This window comes from Coturnix japonica, chromosome 1 (assembly GCF_054131305.1).
Source record: "Coturnix japonica strain WE chromosome 1, WE-NBRP24, whole genome shotgun sequence".
Classification (NCBI taxonomy): Eukaryota; Metazoa; Chordata; class Aves; order Galliformes; family Phasianidae; genus Coturnix; species Coturnix japonica.
Window position 1 is genome coordinate 38,553,713 of NC_140663.1, and position 23,084 is coordinate 38,576,796.

A 23,084-nucleotide genomic window follows, 5' to 3' on the forward strand; every position below is an offset into this window, starting at 1 on the left:
GAATTTAAAAAACTGAATAAACTCTCCTATTAAATAGTGAATTTATAAAACAAATTTCAAATACAAATACTGGGGACAAAAATCCACCAAGATTAAAACTGATACGAAGAATAATTACAAAGATCATCAGTTCAACAGCTCATGCCTTCTATTCCTGTATTACAGAAAATTGTAATCTTGGTATGTGACATAAGAACACAGCCTGCAAAAGAATCATGACACTCTCTTACAAAGGTCTAACAATTGAAATAACAGGCTTCTTCCTAGGAATCTGCTGATGAACTAGAAAACTATGTCAAGTTACTCATCATGTGCTTTATGGAGAACAAATGTTATTTGAAATAAACAGTCATATTTTTTTTAAACACATGCCCAGTCATACAAATTTACAACTCATAAAAGGCATCTATATTTTGCATCATACATTTGTCAGTCATAATGACACATAACTGACAAATACTTTACAAAAAACTCAAGGATGTTTCTAATGTGTTAAATCATGTGTTAAATCTTACCTCAGCAAACTTTGTTTCCAGTTCAAAATTGCGTTCTTCTACTTGCTTTAAAGTATTCCTTAAATGTTCATACATACTTTGGGAATGTTCTGCTCTCTGTCTTTCATTTAGTTCCTTAATTTCCAACATGGCAATTTTCTTAGAAATTGATGAAATGTCACTGTTGGTAATTGCTTTTGTTGCCTTGTCCATGGTATTGTCATCTCCTATATTCAAAAATATTTACATTACAGAATACGTAGGCTGATTCAACAATGAAAATTATTTACACCTTGAAGGAGTCTTTCTTTATCCTTGTTATAGAAACTTTACCTAAATGTACATCAGATTAGATGCTGGGGAAATGATTTACTGAGTGAGTGATAAGGTGCTGGAACACACTGCCCATCCCTGGGAGTGTTTAAGGCCAGGTTGGGTGGGGCCCTGGGCAGGCTGGTCTTGTAATTATCTAGCAGTTGGCAACCCTGACTGTGGTAAGAGGGATGGAATTTGATGATCCTTGAGGTCCCTTCCAACCCAATCCATTCTATGATTCTATATTGCTTCTTAAGCTGAAGGCACAGCTATCTAAAAAGTATTACCCTATTACATCTTAAAAAAATCGGATCAGGATAAAATGTTATTATCGATCTTAAATGGGTGTATCTGCAACTATGGTTAGAGAAACTAATAACTACTTTCAGTGTTTACTCTGTCTTCTTTCAGCTGGCAAATCTTCAGGAAATTTAATTAAAAATCTTTAAAAGAAAAATAACTGGATGAGTTCTTCTTGAATAATGAGAATGAAAGTAAAATGTAAACAAGGAAGCCCCAGATGCTGGAAAAAAAAAAACAAAAAAAAACAACAAAACATTTTGTTTTGGAATGTGAATCCAGGAAAAAGAGATCATTTTTCTGACCACCAACGAAGTACTTTGACTAACAATTGAGTTAGGAAAAAATAAAAAATAAAATCAGTAAATGGAGCTTTGAAAATTCTGGCTTTCAAACCATTGACCCAAAAGTCAATGCAGAATAGTTTCCAGAGATAAAAAAGAAAACAAAAAACCACACACACAAAAAACAATCTTGGTTTTGGTAGGATAGTTAGGTAAAATGAAACCAAACAAAAGAAGAAAAAAAAATCACACAGAAATTATTTGGAAAAAAAAAAAAAAAAAAAAGACTATTAATTGAAGGTACAAAATAATTTTGACTTTTTCCTTAAAACAGATGCCTGAATTTTAAAATATGTAAAATGCAACTTTTACAAAGAAAGTACTATTTGTTTTTTAATGTTGCAATTCAACCTCCATACTTACCCAGTTTAGTCATTTGTTCCCAAGCCTGTTCTACAGTATGAAGTTTCTCTTTGGTGATTTCCAGTTCCTTATTCAAGAAATTTATCTGTTCTTTTAAGGATTCATTTTCATGCTACATGACAGAAAATTTGCAGCATAACAGCAAATTATTAAACTCTAGAAGACTTGATGTTCATTATCTAAAATCTTAGCACATTTTATGTAAGTACAATAAATTTATGTTTTGGAACAGAATAGCTTAAGTTGCCTAATAAATTTTTTTCTGTTGAATTTTACTGTCGAACTACTACTGCCATGAATATTTATCATCACAGTGACTTTGGTTCCTAGATTTCTCCATCTAATTCCAGATGGTTTAAGTTTGTCATACTAAGTGTACCATTTCCAGCAGGAAGAGAAGTACTTCTAGAGCATATTTCATCTTACACCTAAGTACATGTTTGAGATTGATCATTAGGCTTCTTTTAGATCTTTCAGGTATCAAACAGGATGCCACACATCTCCACACAAAAATATAAATCTCCACATTAACCAATGGAACAAATGGAATTCTTATTAATTTCAATTTCTAATTTTCTAAACATAGTTTTAGGTTGCTATTGATAAATGATTATTTAACTGTCAAATTCCTGAAATATATACTAAAAATTTTCACACAAAAACAAAAACAAAAACAACAAACAAACCATAAAACATATAAAGAATCATTCCTCAATATAGCTAACAAAATTCAACAACATTACATATACATTATACATAACTATTAAAGACAAATTTAATTGTTCACTTAGTTTACCCCTCACACATACTTACCAACCACAAACACCCAAAAGACAAGATAATTAATTCTAACTATTCATACTTTCATAGACCATTACATCTGACACAAATGCAGGGCAGAAGGTAGAAACTCAGCTTTGAAACTAATTTTACAGTCCTCTGTGAATAAGCTCTCTTTTTCAGAAATACATGCCTATTTTCAGTGTCTATTTCATGCTGCAAACACATCACAAACCTTTGGTGATTTATTTCTTCATTTCACAACCACAGATACTGCCCTTTGGAAGAGTTACATTCTTGTAACTCAAGAATGAGGTAAAGTACTTTCTTTCGAATAAAAGGGTGCACTTATTCTACTTTCCCTATGATCTCTAACACTGAAAACTGTAAAAGACATGGTGTTTGCCAGCCTGGTTTTGTTAATCAAAGCACCCCAGAAGAACATCCTCAGCAAACCAGAACAACCCAACCACAATACCAAAAACAAATTAAACAAAAAGCTCTTAAGCATGGAATGAAAGCCAGGACTTTTCATGTTTCTTACTACACTAACAAATTACCAGGTAAGCAAATTAAAATTTGATAGCAACAATTAGACTTGCTCCAACATCTCATACTAATAATAGAAATGTTTTAATTTGTAGTTTTAGTTGTTAGGACTTCCAACGCTATAGAAGACGAGTTCCATCTTTCTAGTAACCAAGCAGGAAAGTTCGAAACAAAGGCTCAAAGGCAACACAGACATTACCTCCATGTGTTCCATTTTTGTTGTCCTCTGGACGAGCAAATTATCTTTTTGTAACATATCCCTGTATTTAGCAGTTAATGCATTATACTGCTTATTAGCCAGTTCTAGTTCAGACAATGGGACGCTACCATCCAAAACTTTTTGCAGAGCTGCAATCTTAAAGCTAGCCATTTCCTATGAAAATAATCAATACAGTGGGTTAACAAGATTAAACTAGATTAAGGAAAAAAAAAAAGAGAGAGAGAGAGAGAGAGAGAGAAAGAATAGTTATTACAATGTTAAAATACGATACTGTTTTAACTTACTACATTAACAGACATCTTTATGCACTTTATGCACTGTTTGCAACAAACACAAATTTTTGCTGGTGTTGAACTGTCTACATCATTCTATCATTAGCTACCTTTAAATCCTAACACACTTGAAAAAACATATTTTATAAAAATGAGTTAATGCAGGCTCTATCAAACTGAAGGAACAAAAAGCGTGATATGATTTCATATGAAACTTTCAATAAAAAGAACTTGTTAAAACTATTTCGGCAGAAGAAAACAGATTCCATATTATTACACTTCTTAAAATACAAAGAATGCTTTAATAAAACAGCACTGAGCAAGCACTTACATAAAGGACTCAAAAAACTAGAACTGCTCAAGTTTTTTTAAAAGGTATATTTACTATCAAATTGTAAACGTAAAAATGCTTACTAATTACTGCTATTAACTATACCTTGAATCGTTGTAAATGTCCAATCTTCCCTTCAACTGCAATCTCCATATGTGTAATTTCATTTTTCAATTTCTCATTTTCTTTTCTAAGACGTTGTTCCATCTCAAGCAAAGTGGTACACTGCCTTGCTAATGACTTTTCATTAACGCATAAAACAGTTATTTTTCTATTATTTTCTGCAAGCCATTTTTTAGTTTCATCAGGGTCCAGCTCAAGTGCACTGAGTAAATTCTGTAAAAAAATACTTTTTGTAAACCAGAATCTTGTACAGAAATATGGTAGAGTTCAAATCCATTGATGCTGACATGTTTCCCTTATCGAAATACATTTACTAAGCTAATTTTCGTAATTCCATTCATCTGAAATAATTTATTTTTGTGGTAAAATATACATGCAGCCTAAATACATGCATAAACATACAAGGAAAGAAAAAATTTAAATCTTCTAATTCATTGATTTCTGAAGAACAGTCTGCAAACAGAATTAAAATAATTCTCTACATATTCAACATTTTTCATTCTTTTGCTAGCCTTACATATGTTTCTAATCATAACAAAATGTATTTGAATCATCTTCTAGACTAAATAAAATTAGCACGGTACCTAACAAACACTAACAAGGACCTGCTTTAAGACCCATATTTTGATAACTGAGATTTGTAAAGTAATGACATGATCTCTGTGCTCTCATAGACATACATGTGTGTGCGCATGTTTGTACGCACATTTATATATACTGGAGGGTTGTGGAAAGAAACCACAGTGACTCAGGTCACAGAAGACACATGAGCTTTAGCTTTGCTGTTGTACACATCAGCCAAGAAAGCAGAGAAAAGGAACTGAGCTGTATAAAATCACAGATTTCTCTGACCCTAATGAAGAAGAGTAGTTTTGTGGCTACAAAAAAACCCCAGAATCCTGGAAGCCCAAAGCAATTCAAAAATCTAGTTCCTTAACAACAAGCATGCCTTCTGCTTTTTAGGCCTAGAGAAATATGCCGTAGATGTCTTAACAATAAGCATGGTTTACTTTCTGTATTCTTGATTTTGAGTGCACAGTTCCCTGACAGTTAATTACATTTCAATAATACATAATTTCCCTTCTGATTAGATTTTTATTGAGCAGATTTTCCCTGTGCAACATTTTCCTATTCTAATAAATTACAGTACTGTTTTATAATCACTCCTTATTAGTTTCTACTTATGAATATGTTTTTAACGTGGAAACCAAAGTACTTACTAAATACTCCTTTATTTTTGTAGCATCTTGTTCTTTTTGCTCCTCCAGCTTTTTCTTCTCCTCTTTCATTTCTTCTAATTCTTTCTGCCAGTTTTCCTTTTCTCTAAAAGAGTAATTAAATACATTCATTTAGAATCATGAAGCACTTGGCGATTTTCAAACTGTAACTAAGCCAACTCTGAAATACTGCAAACCAAGATGATTATTTTTCTAATGCAATAATGTAATTTTTTAAAGGTATTATAAGTTATAGGCAGATAACTGAAAAATAGCAGCTAGATTAATGATTTCCCTCAGAAAATAGGCAAAATTACACTTAGACTCCCTGTATACAAGATCAGCATTAGAGGACCAAATTAAAAAAAAAAAAAAAGAAGAAGAAGAAGAAGAAAAAGGCAAGCAGGGGCTGATGTAATATTAACTCAAATGTCCAACGGCCTTGCAAGTCTTTTCTCCCATAGCATTCATTTTGTTTCAGGTGCACAGACATCATCATTTCCCACTCTAGCTTTTCTATTTCAGTTAAAAAATACAAACATAAAACCATTAAGACTTGCGATGGCTAAAATTACTCTCCTCTATCAAAGAATCTCCTCCACTTACTTCAACCTGTAACACATTTAGAGAAGAAGCCTTGAATTATCACAGAATTATAGAACTGTAGCAGCACGAAGAGACCTCTAGAGATCATGTCATCTGGTGCAAGCTGCCTGCCAAAGGTGTCTCCCTAGACAAAATTGGACAGGTAGGCATCCAGGCAGGTCCTGAATATCTACAGATAAGGAGTCTCCACAACCTCTCTGGGCAGCCAGTGCTCCGTCACCCTTACCATGAAAAAGTTCTTATGCACATTTGTGTCGAACTTCCTGTGTGTCAGTTTCTGGCCATTTGCCCTTGTCCTGTCACTGCGCACTGATGAAAAGAGTCAGGCCTCATCCCTTTGTCTCCCTCACCTTAGTTATCTATAGACAATGATCAGATCTCTTCCCAGTCTTCTTTTCTCGAGGCTGAACAGACACAGGTTGCTAATCCTTTCCTCATAAGAGAGGAACTCCAGGCCCTTTACCATCTTCATGGGCCCCTGCTGGACACTTTCAAAGAGATCCCTGTCTTTTTTGTACCAGGGAGCCCAGAACTGGACACAATAATCGATGTGAGGCCTCAACAGGGCAGAGTAGATTACCTCCCTTGATCTCCTTTTTAATGCATACCCAGGGTATACTGCTGGCTCATGCCCAACCTGCTGTCCAACAGACACTTAGGTCCTTCTCTGCAGGTCCCTCCCTGTGACTGAGGTATGTAATCAAGTTGTAAATGAGACAATATATTATACCCCTTAATGCCTCAATGATAACATTATCTGGGTAATCTTAACTGACTCAGTAAACAAACAGAAGCCCCTACAAGATGAAACACAATTTTTCGAGAAGTCATCCAGTCACTGCTCATTCAAATCACAAAACAGAAAGGATACAACAACTAGTAGTCTGCTGCAAGCAACCCAAATCAGCAGATTGACTCCCATGCTTTTAGCAAATTAAGGTCCTTTATTTTGACTGTAAGAAGAACTTCATAGAAATTCGATTCAATTAAACATATGAAGGAACTGAGAGAAACAAGCATAAGGGACTGAAGATCTGAAATTCTGAAAAAGAGATGTCCTCTTTGGATAACCATTTTCTGGTGTTTTTTTCTCACTCTGAAAAACTGCTAGGACTACATGTGATGTGAAAGCCAGTAATACGAAATTCTAATAAATATCAGAAATCAGATGCAGAAAGTACAATGCAATTCTCATTTTAAATTATGAAGAAAAAAATGTGGTAGAAATTTTATGTAAGAGTTTTCTGAGTTTTTTCAGGACTAAAGAATATACAGGATGTCCAGTTCCAAGATGAGCAGTGTTTCTGACAGTAACCAAAGAACCACTCCACTCCAGTGTAGCTGTAAATCTTGATTCAAAATTATTAAATGTAGATATTTGAACTGAAAACTATAGAGAAGAAAAATACCTTTGATATTCTTTATAAATCAAGCCTTGTTGATGACGAATTACCGCAAATTTTCGTTTATAGTCCTCTACTGCATCTTCTGATTTTTTAAGTAGCTGTTCTTTATTTTCCAGTTCCTAATGATTGTTTCCCAAATAAAGAAAAATCAAAGTCATTATTACAGCCTTTAAACATAAAAGCACTAGTCAGAATTACAGAAGATCCAGCTGAACAAGGAAGTAGATTCTTATCTAAAATTCAGATTTTAAACACAAGAAATCCAAACATCTTTTGGGTTTACAGCAAAGCAAAACATTTACAGCTTAAAAAGTAAACAACAACAACAGAAAAACAGAATTGTCCAAATAACTTCCAGATATCAAACTTCAAAACAATCTTGGAGGTCTCTCCTATGTCTATGCATGACATCGTAGTAGATTTTGGAAGAATTAGCAATATGTTAGAAATATTCTCAGTATCAAGAGGTAAATACATTACCTGTATAAGTAGTATTAAATATTCATTCAAAGAATTAATTATGTTTACACTTGAAGGAACCATCCCTTCTGGAAGATTCACTGTTTTGAAGACAATATTGGCACTTTCAGATTGACGTAATACGCAAATTTCATTATTCAGTTGTGTAATCTAAAGAAAAGAAAGAAAACAACAAAATAACAATAACAACAACTCTTTTTTATTCAATTAAAAAACATCCAATTGATGGAGAACATATTGGCTTTCTAATATTTTTAAGTCAGTTGTGATTACCTATCTAATTTAGTTCCACTTACATTCTAAAGCATTCATAGAAAGCAAACATTTAAAAATAAGGTGATTCCATAAATTATTAAATGCATAGTATATTGACCTAAATGGATCAATGACTCCAAAAATCAGGGCAGATTTTAACTTTTTAAAAGACTAAGTTTAGGATGTTTAGGATAGAATTATTGCAGTGGCTATATGATGGCTTATTCTAAACGAATCTTTGCTCTTTCACTTCTTAAAGTTCTCCAATTCTTTAGTCTAACAGTACACAAAACATTATTCTAGAATATTAGTTGCAGGGAAATCTTTTTGTATTTCAGAAGGTATCATCAGGGGCAAAGTTATATTTGTCTTCTTCTAAGATACAGTCTAATTCCTTTCCTGACTCCTGGCCCAGAATTCAGAAGAATCTAGTATACAGAAAAAATCATACAGAAGAATCATTTTAGGGAATTGTTCACCATTTTTAGAACACTTAATCAGATTTCGCTTTTTTAAGAAAGAAATCTGTAAGTTTTTTTTGGTACAGCACTTTCGAAAAGATAGCCAGCACTATTTGTGTTTCAACATCACAGGGTATTCCAAGGCCGAAATAACAATAAGAATAATAACATTTGAACTTAAAATGTTTTGTATTCATAAATTCAATAAATAAAGATTTGTTTAATTACACTGCTTTCATTACCTAATTTCAGCAACTTACACATTGTGTGCTTTTGTTCTAAATTATCACAGTAGCCATTTTTCAAGTACAAAATAAACTATTAAATATAAATTGTATACCTTTTCATTTGCTTTTGCCAGCTGATTAGAGTAATTTGTTGACTCTTTCTGAGTTTGTTTCAGTTCCTGTCTTAATTCTTCATTTCGTCCTGTAAGCTGATCAACCTGAGCTTTCAAGTGCACACTAGCATCAAAGATTCCGTCTGTGTTCTTTGATTCAATTGCCTAGGATAGTAAACATTTAATTCACACAATGGAGAAAAAGTAGAGAAAATATTAGAAAAACAGGCATTTTAACTTTTTTTAATCTGCTCATCTTTTTGCCGATAATATATGTACCATATACTATAATATAAAAGATCATATTTTCCTATAAAAACACTAATTTTTCAGTATAATTTTAAAATAATGTTTCTTCAACATTTCCTGTAGATCTTGCACAGATGTAACACTTGCAAATTAATTCTTATATTAAGCTTTCTGTCTGGGACAGTAAAATTACCCAAGTCAGCTTCACACTATGTGATCAATTTTATTATTTTTTTTTTCCAACTCTTCTTTTTTTACTTGTTAATTTTTACCGATGAATCACATTATGTAATTCCACTTTTACTTGTAAGGAAGTATATAACAGCTACTACTAAATTATACAATAATCAAATAAAAAAATAGCCTAAAAATCACATTAGGTCAAATAGTAAGAGAGTAAACTTACACTAACTAAACGATCCAAACTAGGGATTATTAAGGCTGTTTCTCCTCCCTTTACTGTGGCATCCTTCTGCGTTTCCTTCACAGCTTGTAATATTTCTTTCATTCCTTGTTCAAGTTGTTTATTCTCTTCTGATAATTCTTTTACTGCAATAAATATTGTTAATGTGTCTAAAAGCACTTTAATATGATTTACTTACTAGAACATTTTATCATAGCATCTCTTGATATTATATATACCATTCATATTACAGACAGACAAAACAAACTCAGAAGATTTTTGCTGGAGAAATATCAACAAAACAATAGAGAAATCCTTCATGGGAAAACATCTGACTTTACTGAACATCTCAGTATTCCACGTTTCCCAAAACTTTTTAAAGTTCTTTAGTAGCCTGTCTGACCAGTTCTCACAGATCCAAAAACATAGCCATTTTGGAAATATTTGTGTGTAACAATGACAAATAAAGGGATAGCTGGAATTCTTGGTATACACTGGTAAAAATAGAACATTTAAATTCTTTGGGTGTAATAAGGACTTATAGTTTTCCTACTTTCCATTTGTCATTCAAGTGAAATTCTAGTTTCTAGAATGGAAGAAGTGTAGAAACATGAAATAAATACCCAGATAGACAGATATCTGTAGATACAGTTAGATATATGGACAGACATGACAAAATCTTGAGAAGGTTCTCTGCATCTTGAAAACATGCCTGGCTGTCCTCAGGACTGAGATGTGAACTGTAAAATGTGAAGTAATTTGAGTAGTGTCACCAAGTCTATTTTGAAAAGCCAAAAAGAATTTTTAGAATCCAAACTCTATAGGAAACATGAAGATCCTTGTATAAATAAATTAGCATTGTTTCTATTTCAGAGCCTGCACGTAACACCTCAGACAGCAGACACATGTACACTAGTAGAAATTGAACTTAATTGCTCAAAGATTTCCTGGAGAAGGAAAGCACAATTAAGCAAGGAAAATGCACATCCATTATAATAAGATCTCTCACAGACTTAAAGATTTCCTTAGATCCAGTTATTTAAAAGGAGTTTTCTTGTTCAATGTATTTAGTATGAATAAACTATGTTTCTTGTATTACCACTGATTTAATTTTAAAATTAGAAATACACATGCATTAATAGACAACATATACACATATGAATACAATGTTTTGATTTAAAATGGCATTAAAGACAATTCAAAGAAATTCTTATTTGACAAATTCTATTTATGTTTGCAATCACTGTGCTAAAATCTGGATCAGTTCAGAAACAACTTCCATACAATGGTATCAACTGTATAAAAAAATTCTATGTGCTTTACAAATTCAACCATTGTGAAAGACACCAAACTAAACTGCATTTAAAAGAAACTGCAAGGGTGAATATTTGTTGTCACAGTCACAAAAAATAGAACAAATAAACAAGCAATCTACAAGTATCTGATAACACTGCAATTTTTAAAATACGTTGTTTCAACTTACATTTAGATTGAAATTTGACTATTACAGTCCTGTTCTTTTCCAAATCTCTCTCTCTCTCCCTCAACTCATTTGCAAGATACGCATTCTAAAGAAACAAAAAAGGAATTAAAAATTGTAAATTAGGACTATTAGTAGTAAAATTATAATTAAGACTCTGCAGTTATGAAATGTTGAATAAGAATGGAACATTTGAAAAAATTCTAACCCACTATAGTCAACAGTGAAATTATAATAGGATATGAAACAAAACAAGGTGTTAAAACATGGGGAACTATTAAAGAAATAGTCTGGCATCAACAAAACCATCTAGGAAAGCTACTTAAACTATAAATAAACTTTATATGAATATCCTTTCTCTTTTTTTGCCTTTGAAGTTAAAAAAAAACCACACAATCTACTAGCTGCTCTGCTTGCCTTCTGCATTGTTCAAGCAATAATTCTGAGTAACCACTTAGCATACTCTTAATCAACAAATTTCTGGAGAGCTGCTCATTCTAAAAGAATTGGCCAAGAAGTGTCCCTAAACAAAAATCTTCTGTGCTAGGTTGGTCTGAATTAGAAGTTACACATACTTCTTTGTTTCTGTAACTTTGATTATTTACCTATGAGTCCTGCCACATTCTATGACATGCAGAAAAACAAACCTGTATAGTCTGATATTGAGTCTGTTGATACTAGCCTCATCTCTATATTACCTAATATCCCTGATGCCAATATAAACTGTAGCTCTGACAATGCAAAAAGTTCTTATGCTGAGTTTCTGAATTATAGTTGTCATTAATAACTTGCAACTTGTCACATGTTTTGAATTTAAATGAAGCAAAGAAGTATTTCTAGTTTTGTTCCAAGTGATTTAAATTCCCAAGCATGCCAGAAGTTCTTCTAGGTAGATTTTCCACAGCCTCATTCTTTTCAGTTATATCTTTTACCAAGTTCAAAAGGCTAACTGATGCTACTCTATCTGCAAGTGCGTTTCTCATTTCCACGTTACATTTTATGCTAGCCTGTACTCAGAGAAAATTAAAAATGTTAATTGGTATTAAAAGTTAAAAAAAAAAAAAAAAAAGTAATTTGGGATTTTTTTAAAGTAGTTAGTGAAAGTCTTTAGAAAATATTTAAACGGACATTATTGCTATTTGAAACAGATACATAGTAAATGCTTATAAACTTGCTTTACAATCTCACCTTTGCCTTTACTTCAGCAATATTATGCGCGTACAAGAAATCAAATTCCCTCTTACTCATTTGCTTCTCTCCACTGAAGCTGTCTGTTATTTGTATATCACCAGCCTCCAGTCCTAAAAGCAAGTAAATGTACAAGAAAATAAATTACTATGATTTCTTTTCTTTTCTTTTTGGTGTTTTTTTTGTTTTTTGGTTTTTTTGTTTGGTTTTTTTTGGTTTTTTTTTTTGGTTTTTTTTTTTTCAAACAAGTAAATATAATCAAGTTAGGAGATCTGAGCTCTATTTTTCTACACGCAGAGTAAGGAGTTGTAAACCTTTCCATTCATACAGATTATGTTTGCCCAGGTAGCACAGAGAAGAAATTTTTAAGATTTCTGAAATATATTTATTATGAAGATGCACTGGAAATCGTGAGAAAATCTTATATATAAGAAGTGCAAACCAGTGACAGTGATGCATTAATAGTCAACACGTAAAAAATCTATTGGGCTGTAAGACTACAGATACATAAAACCACTCACTCTATTATTTTATTTTACCTTCCAATTTAATCATGATCATAAATTGAACAGAGCTGCATTATTAACTATAGACAATGTTCCCACAAGACAGTTTGTAACAAGAAATATCCTACCTCTTATGGCAACTTTTCTTCCTTTCTCCTGAGCCAATTTACGAACTTGTTTTTTCAGTTCAATTCTTTCCTCTTCTAGTCTTTCAATCTGCATATTATTAACAAATCAGCACTTCATTCTCTTCACAGTATTATTATATATTAGTCATATAAAAATATGATTTATCACTTACCTCTTTCAAAAGAACCTGGTTTTCCAATCTATATTGCTGCTGTTTCAGTGTTTTGCTGTTTCTGAATTCATTTAAATCAATCATTGCCTTTGGCTCAAGACCTGAAACACAGTATATGCATAAAATGTGTAATCATTCACTAAGAAGGAATATTAATATTAATGGTCATTAGTAGATATCCTATTTAAATAACCACATAATCAGTCAGGGAGAATAAAAAACTAGTAAACTGACAATTCAATACATACATATTACCACACATTACGCTCTGTGTAAAAAATAATAGAAGAAATCACAATTTTGCTTCAGTTACTCAAAAATACTGCAATAAAATACTACCTAAAATTCACTGTACTTATGTTTTGATACCTCCATATAAAAAATAAGGCTGTCCAATTTTTTCCTGTTTTCCTATTTAGAATTAAAATTTCAATATGTTTTGGTTTCTAAATAATAAATTATGAAGCCAATAAATCATCTAAAATCAAGAAGAAATAAAAAACTAAAAGGCAATACAAAATTTATTCTCTTGCTTTCTTTAGCCAAATCAGTCTGTAAGATATATTTAGAAATGTAGATTCACTCATTTTGTCCTATCTAAAACTACTTGCAACTATTAGAAAAAATATACATAAGTATTTCTAAGTAATACAAATCTAATTTCTAAGTAAAGAAAGTCCACAATATTCTTACACAATCGGTAATTGATAGTATAATGAATATAATGTACCTAAGCGTTCTCTAAGCTCTTCATTTTCATCAAGAAAATCATTTATTTTAAGTTCAAGTTTATTGATTTCCTTAATTAACATTTCAATCTCGTGGTCTCGTATTTTGATTTGCTTTTTTAAATCCTTTATTTCAGCAACAGCCTCTTCCAAACCATATACTCCCTGTAAAAATCCAAATAAGAATTATAAACAAAGCCTTCAACAGAGCACAGAGAAAAAATTATGAATCTGTGTTTCATTGTTACAAAGTTGATGACACTACTTGAAAACAAAACAAGAAGAAAGTGCTATGATTGAGAACTAACAATCACAAGGAGCTGTGATAAGCAAGATAAAGACAATAGCCAAGTGAAAAAATCCTTCCAGAAGACTACAAGGATCAGGTGAGTTCATCCTCTTGATGGGTTGACTCAGTGTCCACTAAAGTAAATGCTTACCACACTATACTTCAAATTCCTAACTGCAGTGCCTATTTCTTTCATGCAAACATTTTCAGGGTAACATGCCATAGTATCTATGACTCTTCATCATTGCGTTAAAGGATGGCAAGACTTTCAATGTTGATTAACTCCAAAATATCTTTGAAATTAATTCCTCAGACATATAAATTTTACCAAAAGAGTGCCACTTTTTGCATTCTAATTGTCAAAGTAATTTTTGAGGAACCTGATTTTTTGTACATATACATATTACTTACATCAAATATTAACTACTTAACAAGAAAACATTTTTCAGTTATTATCAGTCCTCTACACTGTGCTTACTATAGTATGATGTCAAATAAAAGCAAATTCTACAAATTTGTCCTCTAATTATAGAGCAGCCTCTGCGCATTTTGAAACTGAGCCCACTTATTATAGGATTCTTATAATATTCTACCTTGACTGTAACCAAAAATAGCCAGCACGGCTTCACCAAGGGTAGATCATGCATGAATCATCTGGTGGCCTATGATGGAGTGATGGTATCAGAGGACAAAGGTCAAATGATGCCATCATTCTATGACTCTTCAATTAATGTTTAATGAGTTTCATTCACATTCAGCCTATGTTCATATGTTAATATTGTCAACTTGAAAAAAAATCTATGTACAGTTAACAAACTGTATGCAGTGACTAGCAAAGTTATTATAAAAAAAAAAAAAAGCATTGGAAGATTCAATTTCTAATTTAGAACACCATCAATAAAACACAAAGAGAAAATGATCTGCTAAAACTATGATGAAATATTCTGTCCACTTGAACAAACTGTTTACCAGTTCATAGTCTTTCATTCGTTTCAGAGCATCAACAAGTTCTTTGTCCTTTTCTCTAGCATCTGCTTCTGCTAGTTCTGCTGATTTCTCAGCCTCCTTAGTTCTCTCTTCTAGCAGTTTTAATTTTTCTTGCAATTCTCCCAAACGATTCTGCTGAGCAAGAGATGAGGGGCCTGGAAAGAAAAACAATTATATGGTGACAATTCAGTTAGAAATTCTACCTAATCAAGAAACACTTCAGATAATGTTATAAAGGAGATTTTCATTATCTGCTCTTTTAAGCAAGGACGTACAAAGGTTTCATGTTACAGCAATTTTTTTCCAATTGTTCTTTCAAACAACCCACATAAGAACTATGCATATAAGAGACATCAGATTTCATTTTGAATTCCACGCAATTAATCACTTGCAGGTCGTTACAGAGGTAAGTTCTTGTATATTACACTCTCACCTGTAAAGACTAATTTTATATAATTTGTTATATATTTTAAGTTTTATAAATAAATAATATTTATTTTATTTATTTTTTGATGTTACCTCTAAGCCCACTGAGGTACTGTGAATAAATGTAAAACAACCTTCCATATATGACAAATGGATATGAACAAAAAGAAAAATCAAGAGATTAATATTAATATTTCAAATTTTTGTGTGTGTGTGTTTCTGAAGAATGCACCTCCCCTATGAAGACAGTCTGAGAGAGTTGGGGCTTTTCAGTCTGGAGAAGAAAAGGCTCCAAAGACACCTGATAGTGGCCTTTCATTATCTACAGGGAGACTGTAAGAAAGAAGAAAACAGACAAGTATCTGTTGTGACAGACAAGGGGAAATGGTTTCAAATAGAATAGGGGAGACTCAGATTGGATATAAGGAAAAGGATTTTTCATAATAAGGTTGTAAGGATGAATTCCCCAAAGAGATGGTGGATGCCCTGTCCCTCAAGACATTCAAGGGCAGGATGGATGAGGCCCTGAGCAATCTGATCTAGCTGTAGCAGACCCTGCTTACTGCAGGGGATTTGGACAAGATACATTTAAAAGATACTTCCAACTCAATAAAGTCTATGATTCTATGATTTTAAGCTAATCTGTAGGTATGTTTCTTCTGTGGTGCTTTGATTACTAAAACCAGACTGACAAAATGAACATGTTAAAATCTTTAGTGTTAGAGACCATAAAGAAAATAGAATGAGTGAAGAGACTTTTAATGTTTTCTCCTGAGTAAGTGTCCCTTTTCATTGCACAGGAGTTGTAAAGATGACTTCTAAAGGTTCCTTCAACTGAAATGATTCTTTGGCATTTATTCCTCTTTAATTTCCTTTTAATATACTTTAAAATAACATGTGCAGCTTACCTTTATCTTTTTGGAGATCATTTTTTAATTCCTCAATAAGAAATGCATTTTGTTCCATTTCTTTGGTATACTGCTTGACTTGCTCAGTAAGCAGACTTATCTGAGCATCTCGCTCTTGCACACTCTACCAATAAATAAATAAATAAATAAAAATTGAAGAAATTCTTCTTTACTGACCACCTCACTTTTATTCACTCAAAAAAAGAAACAAACCATAACAATCAGAAAGAGAAGTTCTATTAAAGAAATTCCACTTTACTGACACAGAAACTACTTGTACAGAACACCACATTTCTTAAAAAGTGCATGATAAATGAAAAGCAACTATGATTAAAAAAAAAAAAGAAGCAAAAACAAGCAAATATACTATACTTACAGCATAGAGTTCAGATATTATCTAGAAGTAGCATATTTAAAGGCAAAGCAAGGAGAACAAAAGAAAGAGTAAAAATAAAGCATTCAAATAATGCAAACACACTGAAGCACTCTTTTATCAATTTTACATGGAATGGTTCTGTAAGAATAAATCCAGTGCATGATAAAAAGTTTTAGACCAAACAGATTTCTTACTATCTCCTCATTAACAGGAGGTAGGAACTGCAAGTTATATATTCAAGATTGGGAAGACTAACATTCCATCATACATAACACCTAATTTGCATACTAACTTTTAACCACTCATTCAACTTTTAATAATTCAAACCAAATCTTTCTTTACTTGCACACATATACATAGGTAGACACAGATTGTGAAAGTGTCCATTAACGTATTATTTCTATGCTTTTACATGAACTTCAGAAATATTACAGAAAGCTCCGTTTTATTTCTGGTGTAATTAAAGAAAAAAAAAAAAAAAAGACTCAGAAAAAAATACATAAAATAATTATATAATATAAAAAATCAAAAGTTGCTTTCCTTACTTAATACCAAATTTATGAAACATATAATTTCAGTTTCTTAGAGGAAAAATATATCTACATGCTTGGCAAAGTTGTAAGAAGCTAAATATAACCCTTTAAATTTGTATATACACTGAACTGCAACAAGATTGGTCCATTTTGAGTTACAACACAATGTGTTAAATTTAGTTTTTAAATGCTCTCTTTAAAGTATGTTTATTTCCACAAACTGTTCAAAATAGCATGCTAGTGACTGTTGTCCAGAATCAAATTCTACAGCCATCCAGTCAGCTAAAAACAGATGTATGTTCTGATTTTAAAGCAATCTTTCCGTGAATAGCTAGAAAAGATAAATATAAACGTAATACAACTGACTGTCAAGAGCTCAGTACATTCTTTGTACAGATTAATTTTGTGGTAGAATAAATCAATCTGTCCCATAATCCTCAAACATGAGTATCACAATATTCTGGTACTTGCAAACTACAAAAGACTGAACTATTTGGTCAGCAGTTTACCTATTGAATGGTAATTTCTATGCACATGTCTGAACACTTCTTTTTTCTTGGCTCAAAGCTTGCTTAAAGAGGCATTTTTTTGTGATAAGACTGATTTATCTAGGAGGTGAGTGGTGGGTGTTCTGTGTAGTCAACACCATCTCTTTGTGGACAATTTTGCACTTGAAAGACCAGGAGAGTTTACTGGAGGAAGATCTGGCTTGTGAGAAATAACTCCAGCTTGGTACAAGTGACTGGGGAATGATACCACTGTATCCTGTGAAAATCTCAAAGTTCCTGCTGAGATCCCAAAGCCAGAAGCTGTCACTCAAAAAAGAGCTAACTCATTCACTTTGGACTCTATAAATAAGTTTGTACCGTCATTGTTAGTAGCCATCATCAACTGAACAACACAACCTCTGATGACCCATCACTACTGAAGATCAATGTCTGAAGTACCAGCAATTCAGGAATCCCAGTGGTGACTCTCTCTCTCTTGCTTTCTAGAAAGACTCCTTGCTTTTATTTCCTATCTCTTTTCTATCACCTATCTCCCCTTCCCTATCTCCCTAAGCAACTAGGATTTGTAATAAACTGGTCAGGCTAACATTTGACCCACTGCGCTGTAATCTTGCCACTGGGTACACATGTATTACTCTCTCCTATAACTGGAGCAAGACAGTATGCAATTTATCACATAGACAGTACCTGCTGAAGGGCCAGTATACTGCTTCTATTTACATCAAATCGGGCCATTTTCATTTCCTCTTTCATATTTAACAACATTTGCTGATATTCTATGAGTTCGTTGTCTTTTGAAGCCAAGATTTTCTAAAAAGATAGATAAAAAATCATCAGAATGCTTGAAATAATCCTTAAAATAATAAAAAAGGTATTGAAATTACCTTCCATTCTTCAACTTTTGCATTTATAGCTGCCATGAGTGGATCATCTTCCTCATTCTTTGCTTTCAGCTGGTCTGAAAGCTCCTGAACCTAGAAATGTAATTTGGATCAATCTGATATTAAAAAAAAAAGAAAATGCTTTACTTAAAAAACACAAACATACTACATCAGACACATACAACTTACTGGAAGAGCATTGAAGAAGTAAGATAAAATTCTGGCTTTAAAAACATGGTTTGAGTAAGACTGCATGAAAGTATTTTGCAATCTGCATTCAAGTTTAAATATTTGCATGAAGTTTAAAGATCACATTATTTCCATAAAGTGTTATTTCAGCAGAGTACTTGTTTTAACTGGATCTGTTGAATGTTTTTTTAAATTAAGCTAAAATATCACAATGCAATTTAAAACAAACTACCCTCAATAATATAAACATTTGTTCTTACTTGAAATTTGTACTGTTCATTCTCCTTTCTTAACTGATCCATAACAGTATCAGATTGCTGCACAATTAGTTTCATTTTATTATATTCATCAGTCATCTTCTCCATTTCTTGCACCGATTCCTCAAGATTCTTTCTCATTTCTTGGTTTTGAATGTCTAACTTTTCATTAGTTTCAGTCAAATTCTGAAAAATTAAAAAAATCACTCTTTTTAAAAGTGTGCTTCTTAATACCTAAAAAAGCAGAAATTGAAAGCTACCTTAAATGTAATACTTTAAACTATAAATTAGCCCAGAATAGAGTATTCCACCTTTGGATCCTCAAATTCAACAAATCTAGCGCTAAGCACTAAACCTCTCCCAGTGTCAGTAACTTTATTAAACTTTGTTTCTTCAAACATTCATTCACAGATAGATAATATATACATCACAGAACCTAACTGCATTAAAAAAAATCCTTTAATTCATGTGATTTAGCCTGTTATTTGGCATAGCTTTTGTGAAAAATATTATTGTCAGTAACAGTCTAATAAATGCTCTACAGCATCCATTTTACCTGAATTTCATCCAAATACTGGACAAGCTCAAAGTTCTTTTTGGACAACTGAGATCTGTAATCAGAATCATCTCCTCTTCTTGACAGAACTGTTTCTTTATGGGAGTCTATTTGCCTCTGATAGTCAACTACATCCTGACGCAACTGTTCATTCTGCAGAGAAAGCAATCCGAAAATGAATCTATTTTGAAGGGCTGAAAACAAAGTTGTTTTTCTACCAAGCTAACACAGAGGGCTAGGACAGTCAAAGCCATCTAAACTCCTACAGTCTGCTTTTAAAAATTTAAACACCTCACCTTTCTCTTTGTTTGTTTTTTCTTCTGATTAAAAAGGAGAGAATAAGAGCAAGAGAACAAAGCATGAAAAATATTAGAAAGTATCTTTGTTTTATACAGACTAAGTAGGAATCAACATAAAAGCAAACGAAGAATCCTCTATATATCCATGCATGTGTATATGTACATACGCATACATACATAAAAAGCCCTGAGGAATCATTTTCAAGTTTCCACCAGAACATTAATTCTAACTGTTACTGCCTATTGCAAGATTATAGATATTAAAGGTATAGAAACAACTACAAAACCATCTTGTAAAGATGACTCAATACGAAATTTTTGTAGTGAATGTTAACTAATAATTTAATTTTGTTAAAATTACTGACTTAAAAAAAAAAAAAAGCTATTGGCAAAAGCAGCAAGCATAAACTGAATCATGACTAATATCCATCAAAAACATTTATCAATAGCATTTAAGAAAAATATGAAAAACTCAAATAACCAAAGTCCAGATAAAATTAATTTTAGGACTACAAATTCAAGCATAGATCCTTATCTCAGATAGCTATATTTCTCTAGAAGAGATCTAGTGTAAATGTGTGAAAACTGATTAAAATCTCCTAACTTCTTTATACCAGTAACTAGGAAATGCTCTAAGACATAATCAAATACCATGTCATGTAAAAAAATTATATAGAAATCTAAAAATGTAAAACCAACTAAGTTAAAAAGCAGTCATTCTTTACTAACCTCTCTCCTTAATTTGATGTTCTCATTTTCTGCTTCTTCATTTCGAAGAGCAAGCTAGAACAAGATAACAAAACCTTTATTGTGTATATAGATACATATATAAATATGCACATACGTATATGCATTTAAATGTATGACACTAGCATCACAGATTATGAAAGCAAAGACCAGAAACAAAGCAGTGACTCTGTTACATCACTGTTTATTATTGCAGAGGCTCTTTTCAGAATGTCCAACTTTTAAATGTTGTTTCTGAACTGCTTTAGAGATATCAAACTGAAGCCTTTCTTACCTGTTCATTCACTTTCTTCTCTTTTTCCAGTTCCTTTTCTGTATCTATTAATTGTCTCTCCTTTTGTTCTACCTGTTTCTCCAGTTGGCGGATCTCGTCACGCAAAAAACGGGTATCACGACCACTAGCTGAACTTCGTGCCATCTTAAGAATACAAAAGTGACATCATAAACAGTTCTTCAAAATATAAATGCATTTAAAAAGAAAAAGAAAAAAAAAAAATGCTACAGCTAATATACAGGACACAAAACAGGAAGGCCTCAAGGCCTCACTAGCTTCCTTGAACAAAAAAACAAATCACTGAAAGTAGGATTCATTGCATATGGAGTTCTTTGTAAAAATAAGGCTGGTGAATACTCAAAAGACAATTTAAAAAAAAAAAAAAAGGGTTAACTAAAACTTAAAGTTATTATATCTCTTTAACTGGTCAAAATCATAGTGTATAAAAAACAAACAAAACAAAACACATTATAATCAAGAACCCCCCCAGCATTCTATAAACTAAAACCATTTTGAAATGTACCTCTAATTCACTTTCCAGCTTCATCATCTTTGTTTTAAATACATTTTCTGTCAAAATAGAACAGATACAGTTAATCACCCACCAGTAATTATAAACTTAAGCCTTTAAATATCTAGCGTTACTGAAGCAATTGACTACAGATCAGTTGGGATTTTATTCATTTTCCTAAACTTAAAAAAACAAGAAATGAATAAACAAACTTAACAAATAATTTAACAAATAAATTTAACAAATACCTTACAAAGAGCATAATGAGATTTGCTTACCACATTTGGCTTGCTCTTGTCCAGCTTTTTCAACTTCTTCCAGTGCCAGCTCTACCTCTTGAGCTTTCATCTGGGAAAAAAAAAAAAAATCACAGTAAGCAAAGGAAAAGGATTTACTACTAATGCAAACTAAGAAGCTGTTCCACAGACTTCAAGCTTAAGATTATGAAAACATTTACAAAAGAATACCATATTGTTCTTCAAAAAATTTAAAAAAAAAAAAAAGAAAAAAATTATTTTTTTCCCATGCTAACAATTTAGAACTTCAGATTACTGAAATTTTTTGTTAGTAATTTATTACAATGAAGCTGTCTAAACATTCAAAAGCACACAGCTGAAAATAAGAAAAAAACTTTCTCCAAAAACAAGATGCTGATTTGTTTTCCGTGTGTTTATGAGATGTTGTTTTCAGTATGTTTATGAGTGTGACATCGTGACAGATTTATAGGATCAGTTTTAGGGTGATTTCTTCCATTCATACAGACACTTTCAATACTACTCCAAAACATCGCCCTACAACTGTAACTTCACTTGAAGTTAAAACCATCATTAATAACTCACTACAGTTAACTCAATTCTGAGAAATTTGTTTGTATTTTCAGCATTTAAAACTAGGATTCCCTAAGCTTGTCCTATTCACCTCATTTCCCTCTGGTGAAATGATCTCAGGAGTAACTAGCAAGTTCAATGCACAAGAAAAAGAAGGAAAAAAGAAAAAATAAAAAGAAAAAAAGAGTAATCATGTTTTCATTCAAATAAATAAATAAATAAGCATATGTATCTAGAAAATTGGAGGAATTTAGAATTAATACAAACCTTCATCAGTGACTGAGTAATTTTAAATAGATGTATCAGTTGTTCAGGAGTTTCATTTTTCAAGTCTTTCCCGTCAACCTGAAGACACAACAGTTTTTATACAAATGTCACCGAAATTCAACAAAATAAATAACTTAAGCATGTGAAAGAGCAAAAACAGGTTAGGGAAGAATGCATGGCAAAACTTGTATGTTTCACTTTCCCATCGAGTACCTTGGACAGAGTCTCAAGCAATCCGTCTGCTAGTTCTTCTTGACGAGGCAGAGCATCTGGATCTGTTCTCATAAGCTTCTTCCAATCTAGAATGGGTGCCATATTGATTTTATAGTATTTTTCCTGAAACAAAATATAGAAGTAACAATTATCAGACACTGTTGCTTCCAATCAGTCAAATAACTTTAAGGAGGCTAGCCAGTGAAGTATAAAATGATTTTAATAACTGTATGGATTTTCTAGAACTGATTAATTTTCTGTTCATATTTTACCATACTGTAAACAAGAAGATGACAGTAAAACTATTTTTTCTTTGCACAAAAT

General features: G+C 32.1%; 1 protein-coding gene across 12 annotated transcripts in view; it reads right to left on the minus strand.

Moving 5' to 3' along the window:
- The window catches only part of CEP290 (centrosomal protein 290), a 51,178-nt gene that overhangs the window by 25,512 nt on the left and 2,582 nt on the right, over positions 1–23,084 (minus strand). For 11 of the 12 annotated variants that reach the window (XR_014942915.1, XR_014942914.1, XR_014942910.1 and 8 more), the window contains exons 3-28: positions 22,761–22,883; positions 22,548–22,625; positions 21,732–21,801; positions 21,466–21,512; positions 20,943–21,086; positions 20,651–20,704; positions 19,623–19,775; positions 19,070–19,252; positions 18,624–18,713; positions 18,427–18,549; positions 16,322–16,445; positions 14,970–15,142; positions 13,714–13,876; positions 12,984–13,084; positions 12,811–12,898; positions 12,177–12,289; positions 10,992–11,076; positions 9,512–9,654; positions 8,857–9,021; positions 7,801–7,950; positions 7,324–7,439; positions 5,312–5,414; positions 4,074–4,304; positions 3,345–3,518; positions 1,817–1,928; positions 516–721 (exon numbers count right to left, since the gene is read on the minus strand). Coding sequence is in view for 6 of the 12 variants with exons in the window: in XM_085538118.1 (XP_085394244.1) it covers positions 516–721; positions 1,817–1,928; positions 3,345–3,518; positions 4,074–4,304; positions 5,312–5,414; positions 7,324–7,439; positions 7,801–7,950; positions 8,857–9,021; positions 9,512–9,654; positions 10,992–11,076; positions 12,177–12,289; positions 12,811–12,898; positions 12,984–13,084; positions 13,714–13,876; positions 14,970–15,142; positions 16,322–16,445; positions 18,427–18,549; positions 18,624–18,713; positions 19,070–19,252; positions 19,623–19,775; positions 20,651–20,704; positions 20,943–21,086; positions 21,466–21,512; positions 21,732–21,801; positions 22,548–22,625; positions 22,761–22,862 (3,291 nt within the window). In the remaining 6 variants the exon portion in view is untranslated. Of the gene's footprint in view, positions 1–515; positions 722–1,816; positions 1,929–3,344; positions 3,558–4,073; positions 4,305–5,311; positions 5,415–7,323; positions 7,440–7,800; positions 7,951–8,856; positions 9,022–9,511; positions 9,655–10,991; positions 11,077–12,176; positions 12,290–12,810; positions 12,899–12,983; positions 13,085–13,713; positions 13,877–14,969; positions 15,143–16,321; positions 16,446–18,426; positions 18,550–18,623; positions 18,714–19,069; positions 19,253–19,622; positions 19,776–20,650; positions 20,705–20,942; positions 21,087–21,465; positions 21,513–21,731; positions 21,802–22,547; positions 22,626–22,760; positions 22,884–23,084 lie in introns of those variants that run through there. The other variant, XM_085538171.1, reaches the window with a different exon arrangement.